Consider the following 6,580-nt stretch of genomic DNA (forward strand, 5'->3'; position numbering starts at 1 on the left):
AAATAAATTTAAATTTTATAATTAGATTATTATTGAAATTATATTTCAAAAAATCTTCTAAATAAAATTAATTAAGAGAATCCCTTAAAATCCATCTATACAAGTTTCTTAGAAAAATTATTAAAAGATCATTTATAGTGTTTTAATCATTTTGAAAAAGATTGGGTAAAAGAGTAAGCTTTTATATCATGGATCATAGGTTTGTCTAATGATTATATTAATATGAAATTTAATATTTAGATATTTTCTTTATTTTGTATTGTTTTAATTTTTTTTGTAGTAAGAACCCATAAAGAACAAATGAGCATTTAATATATATATATATATATATATATATATATATATATATATATATATTCCTTATTATAATTTAAAAGAGGGTAGTATTTATTTATTTATGGCATTCGAGTATGATAAAGATAAAGATAAAGATAAAAATAAAGATAAAGATAACAATAGAGATAATGATAGAGATAAAGATAACTAGTAAAACTGTTTTTTGGGTAGAGCTGTAGATGATGAGAGTAATTGTCTCTCTAAGGGCGTTCATTAATTTTTGGGGTGAATCTGATTCCGTTCTGTGTTTCAGTCCAATCACTTAGGGTTGCCGTAACGTAGGAATTTGGTAAAGCACTATCCCGTGATAACCGTGTCCAGATTTACTGTCATTTGTGAATATACTCTCCAACACCTCCCTTATACGTGCTTTCGGTGGAATTTCTGGGCTGGAGAATCCACCCTTCGGAGGCTTTCTTTTTTGAAAAAAATGCCTCTATCTCTCTGGGTGGAATTCTGCAGAAAGCTTGGGTCTCCGTGCTGGGTTTTCTCTCTGTTGTTGCTTTCGCAAGAGAACAGAAACTTCACGCTTGCTTTCATCCATGCATCTCTCAAGTTGTTAGTGAAATCCTCCTTTCTGGGTTTATGATGAATTTTACTCTTACGCACAGGACCCACTTAGTTCAGTTTTTCTCTACTGGTTCTACATTTTTTCGTCAATAAATTTCAGGAAGCTGATCCACTTGTGAACGGTTTCTTTTCTTTTGCTTATATAAGTCTACCATATTTATAGACTAAAACGATAGCTTTCTGAAGAGTTGGTCTTAAGTAACTCCTATACTCACTCAATTCTATCCACCTCAATTATTGATCTCCTGTTTTTAAATAAGTAAACTAAGAACTGGTTTCAACTGGATTAAGTAACATTGCAAATAGAACAAAACGAGCTTTTTGTATTACTACAACGGGTATGCTGATTTCTGAACCACTTTTTTCCATCAAAAGAGGGAGGTTACAACTGCTTATCTTATCTACGTTTGGGGATAATAGGTCAAACAGGAACTTCTAACATTAAACGGATAATGAGTTATCCGTGAAGAATAGGAACTGCTAAGAAGTTCTTATTTTCTCCCGATGAAAATTAAATCCAACCAAGTCTTTGATATGGTAGATTACGGAGTTAGATGAGGTAAAAACATTATTTTCTTATGCATGTTTGGGAGAAAAAGGGAGGATATAATCCGTTCATTAAAGATATTCTTCCTCACAAGAGGGAGATTCAGACGAGGTAAAAGCAATATATTCTTATGCTTCTTTGGGGAGAAAAAGAGGGGTTAATCCTGTCACCAAAGATAATCTTCCTCACTAAAAGGGAGTGAGTTAGGTCAAATCTTATGTAAATTTAGATTTGTATTGAACCTCTCAAGTTTCCATTGTGTCCTATATGTCTTCCATTTTGGACAAGTTAGCACACTCTTCCATTAATCCAGTGAAGTATTCACTGCTTCACTGCTCCTGTATGTTGTGAACCTGTCACAATTAATAACAGGAAAATTAATTGTAAGCTTTGTACCAAATAAGAGACCATGGTGGTTCGGTCTGGAATCAGAGTATGATTAGGGTGAGGCTCCCCTACATCTAGGCCATGGATCAAATTTGGATTTGGATCTCATTTGGACAAGACGAAGGATCTTCAAGTCTTCCAAGAATGGGTAGAAAAATCTAAAGTCTGCCGCCGTGTTTGTTCCCTAAGCATTTGAATCAAGGAGACAATGGATTTTCAGGTCAAGCCACAATCTGGAAAATGGATTGGGAAAATCTGTCCTTGTTTTTCTCCATCGTCTCCCACTCCTAAAAGCTTTAACATAAAAAGGTTGCAAACATTCTACTGCTTCCACCCCTTTAAAACCTATATTATCTCATCAAATAGTATAGGTAAACTCAGAAACAATGTAAACTCCTCTTAGTGATAATGTTTATCATATAAAATCTTATCTCTTTGTAACTTATAAATATCTGAATTGATGAATATAAAATATCAAAAAATTATTCATTCTTCTTATTCAATGATCGGGACAAACAATGTGGACATACTATTTATTGTAATTTCTTCGTGTTTTCCAAGTTAGAATAGTGCTTTATTTTACCACTAACTGGAATTAATTTGGTTGGTGTTACCTTTTGATGCCTTGGTGCGCCTTCCACTAGGCTTTATGGTTGCACAACCGGAAAAATTATTCATTTGCATTTTCTCCCTCTCTCTCTCCTCATTTTGTGTTGCCTCACCAGCCGCCCTTCCCACACACTGCGGAAGGCTCCGCTGCGTAAAAGGAGCGCGGGCCTGCGCCATTACTAAACCGCTACGTGTACGCCATATGGAAGTACCACGTCAGTATAGTTTTTGTGTGGAATATCGGCCGCAAACGACGAAACCGCCAACGCTCTCTCTGCTTGTTGCAATGCACGACCAAATAAATGCTCACGCTAATGGCGTGTGCGTGGCTTCCGCTGTCGCTCACTCGCTTCTTCTCCGACGCCTCGTCAGATTTTCACTACCTTCCAGATTTCCACCCCTTCACCTATAAAATTACACTAGGTGCCATTTTTTTTTTTTTTTTTTTTTTCCCGATTCGCTGATCGAATGGAAAATCCGTGCTTCCACGTGGTCTGATTGACGCGGAAGGGATGGATGGATGGATCCCGTTTCTTCGATTTGGTTGAGTTATTTTATAGCTGGACCCGGTTATGTGAAAATCATGGTCCACCAATAAGTATGAACCGGACCTGGAGTTTCTGGCCTCACTAATCACATTAAAAGCTTAGTCAATCGTTGTTTACGCTTATGATTAGTTGAGTTGTCCATAAGAATATGATTCCTATGACTCATCTGAATTATTCTTTTTGTTTAGGTAATTTTTGTTGTAAAATTATATATAAATACCACTCTAAATCAATACAAAATCGCGAAGAGAATAAATATGTGTGAATAGGTCCTAAACCCTCCGACCACTTTTTAGGAAGGTGTTTTTCGTGATTTTGTCCTGTATAAAAAATGAAAAAAAAACAGAAGCGTTAAAGTAACGGGGGAGTAAGTGCCCCATTCGGGAATTCTCTTGTCTGTAGAGAAGATGATGGCATTGACGTAATTTGAAAATTCAGTTTAAAGGCAAAGGCGTAGCTGCTTTTGTTGCCTTCTGGTGATGTCCATGTACATCGAATTCTTCTTCGTATAAAGGGAGGGTGAAGGGCCTCTCACACTTGAAAGAGCGAAGGAGGACGGAGAAGAGGAAGGATAGTGAAGAGAGTAAAGAGAAAGAGAGGGATGGAATGGAGGAAGAGCTATTTGGACTTAATTTTGGTGCCCTTGGGGTTTATTCTAAGCCTGGTTTATCACGCTTGGCTGTGGCATAGAGTGAGGACACGCCCAATGAGCACCATCATCGGAACCAATGCGAGTGGTAGACGCCTCTGGGTCATCGCCATGATGAAGGTAAGCTTATGAAATCAAACAGCCCTTTCCCGTCTTTCAATAGATTGTTTTATAACAATCTTTAATGATCAAATGGTTAATTCATGTTCGAACGATGATGGGTTTCTCCTTTCTGCTTTCTGCTCTTTCTTCCTGTTTACGATCACTGCGAAGCCATTCATCCAGAAGACAGGACAGTACAGTGATTAACATTTTTTTTTTGTTTTTGTTGCAGGATAATGATAAGAAGAATGTCCTGGCAGTGCAAACACTGAGAAATGCTATAATGGGTTCCACCCTGATGGCCACTACATCGATCCTCCTGTCTTCAGGATTGGCGGCTCTCATCAGCAGCACTTATAGTATAAAGAAGCCACTCAATGATTCTGTGTACGGGGCCCATGGGGAGTTGATGGTGGCGCTCAAGTACGTCACCCTCCTCTTGATCTTCCTCTTCTCCTTCGTCTGCTACTCCCTCTCCATCAGGTTCATCAACCAGGTTAACTTTCTCATCAACACTCCACAAGTGGACTCTTTCTCGGTTTCCCCCGAGTACGTGGCCGAGTTGCTGGAGAAGGGCTTCATCCTCAACACAGTCGGGAATCGGCTCTTCTACGCCGCCCTTCCGTTACTGCTCTGGATCTTTGGACCCATTTTGGTGTTCTTGTGTTCTGTCACCATGATACCCGTCTTGTACAATCTAGATGTCGTGTTTAGGAATGGGAAGGGGATGATCGGGGAGAAGGTGCAAGAGACGGGAGAAGCATTTGATGTATGATTTTTATGAACCTGATCGATCCCAAACAATCAGAAAAAAAAACAAAACTTTCTTTGAGTCTTTTACTACTTTCTTTGAATGTTTGGAAAAGATCCATATGAATAGGTAAAGTTTAACTCAACGCAAGTAGGCCATCCTCTTCCTCCTCACATTTCTTGTGGTGGTCATGTCTGCAAATCGGTACCATTTGCAGACAACTGAAGAGAACCGTCTCCATTTTGCTGGTTTTTGTTGGCCACTATCCTTTCTGCTCATCAAAGGAAGCGTTTTTATTGACGTAAAGAAAGCAAACACTTGGTTGTGGCTGACAAGAGTTCCAATGGAGGCATCTGTTGTCGTTCCCGAAAACGAACACGATAAGAGTGCGGCCTCCTGGAAATGCGCCTGCAATGTTTGCACCATGAGAACGCAAGAAATCGTCTCGCATAAGCATTATCGTTTCAAGCCGACACGCCTTGCAAGTGTATTATTGACTTGCATGGATTTTGCACTTGCAGTAATGGAGCTGGTTAGATACAACTCGGTTTCGATTCGGACCTTTTAATATTTTTTTTAACCAGCTTGATAAAGATAAAGACAAAAAAGCTATTAAAAAAGTTAAATCACATTTAAGGATGCACTGATTAATTCTATTTTTTAGTGTACATTGAAAATTATTGGTTATATTTGATATTATGAACATTTTAACTTTAATTAACCGATTTTTTAAATAAAAATAAAAATATTATATTTTTTAGGTAACTTAATTTATACTTTGACCAGGATTTTGGTCAATGCCTAGTCCACAATAACTAGCCAAATTAAAAAATCTCTTTCCCAATTAATAAACCCAAAATATTTGTACTTATTTATCCATATGGGACTATTCTTTAATAAATGAGAGTTATCTAATATATCTTAGAGACTGATTTTGAGTGGAAAGTTGTGACAAAGATGTAATCTAAAGTCGATAAGCCTTGAGGCCTACGTAAGCACTTATTGAAGAGATCACGACGGTCACAAGAAAAACTCTAATAACCCAATTTTAAAAGTGATTGCCTTAAAGAAGTTTAGAAAAATTAGGAATCGGTCCGTTTTAAGCACAAGCAATAGTTTTCCGTTCGCCTTGGTTATCCCAAAAATTGTTCTTTGGTCCTCTTATTTCATATAATGCCCCAAGTTCTAAAAATAATTAAAAATTTTGGAGTAAGCATAAGAATAGTAGAAGTAAACACATCACCAACTCACACATAAAGCATAATTCGGTCCTTACAAAAGAAAAGTTTGCAGAAAATTTAGTGAAGGAGAGTAGTTTTGCCTTCACTCATCAAAGGTAGTACAAGAAATATACAAGAGGAATTTGGTGATGGTAATAAGTAATGTTAGAAGTAAACATTGTATCCAGCTATGAGACGTAGATAAACTCCTAAATAATTATTTAGGAGTCTCTTCAAATCTGTCTATAAATACCTTTCTCCGCATCAATGACAATCTCTTTCCTTTTCCTCATCTTCTGCAAGTAACACTACAAAACACAATCCTACTTACTATTAAAGCATGACTTGTTTGAGTTGCTTAGAGACTTGGCTTCATATTTAAACTAGTTTTAATTAAGTTAATCGCTGGATAGCAGATCTAAGTCTGTGAAACTCGAATTCCCTTCGAATTCAGAAAGCAGCCATTGCCAATCGTCAAAACCAGAGACCTGTCACTTGTCAGCTGGCTTCACCTCGACCTCAAAAGATAAGGAGCAAAGACAAAGCTTGACCACCTTTCTTCGTTAACTAAGACAAAGCTCCGCCACTTACTTCACTTTGTTGTTTATGCTATAAAGCTCATTTTGCCTGCTTTTTGCCTATCTGCGCAGCTATCTGTTTAGAATTCATGTCTACACATCGAGAAAGAGGCTTGCCACTTTCACGTTATAAGGACAGCCACCATATGATAATGAAGCCAACACAACATTTATGAATAACAAAGTGGCGAGTGCCCTCTTCGTCTGGGAAATCCTTTATCGAGTCTTTTAACCCAGATATGCAATCAAATATCTGCATGGCAATTTCTCTTAGCCAAATACT

The 6,580-nt window shown here is 37.4% G+C and overlaps 1 protein-coding gene across 1 annotated transcript; it reads left to right on the forward strand.

Annotated features, from left to right (window-relative positions):
* The first annotated feature begins 3,598 nt into the window (after positions 1-3,598).
* Positions 3,599-5,318, forward strand: LOC137937339 (uncharacterized). Its single transcript, XM_068782407.1, has 4 exons — positions 3,599-3,766; positions 3,981-4,517; positions 4,654-5,031; positions 5,286-5,318. Exons 1-4 carry the CDS (start codon positions 3,599-3,601, stop codon positions 5,316-5,318), a joined length of 1,116 nt encoding a protein of 371 aa, XP_068638508.1.
* Positions 5,319-6,580: the final 1,262 nt, after the last annotated feature.

Source organism: Aristolochia californica, unplaced genomic scaffold (genome assembly GCF_029961685.1).
Source record: "Aristolochia californica isolate CCGP_79_NKW_82.1479 unplaced genomic scaffold, dmAriCali1.0.hap1 SCAF_7, whole genome shotgun sequence".
Classification (NCBI taxonomy): Eukaryota; Viridiplantae; Streptophyta; class Magnoliopsida; order Piperales; family Aristolochiaceae; genus Aristolochia; species Aristolochia californica.

Excerpts from the sequence above, each read along its gene's own strand:
- LOC137937339 (XM_068782407.1), top strand. The coding sequence starts at position 3,599 with ATGGAATGGAGGAAGAGCTATTTGGACTTAATTTTGGTGCCCTTGGGG. Across the intron at positions 4,518-4,653 it reads AGACGGGAGAAGCATTTGAT|GCCATCCTCTTCCTCCTCAC; the intron begins GTATGATTTTTA and ends CAACGCAAGTAG. Across the intron at positions 5,032-5,285 it reads CACTTGCAGTAATGGAGCTG|GATTTTGGTCAATGCCTAGT; the intron begins GTTAGATACAAC and ends TACTTTGACCAG.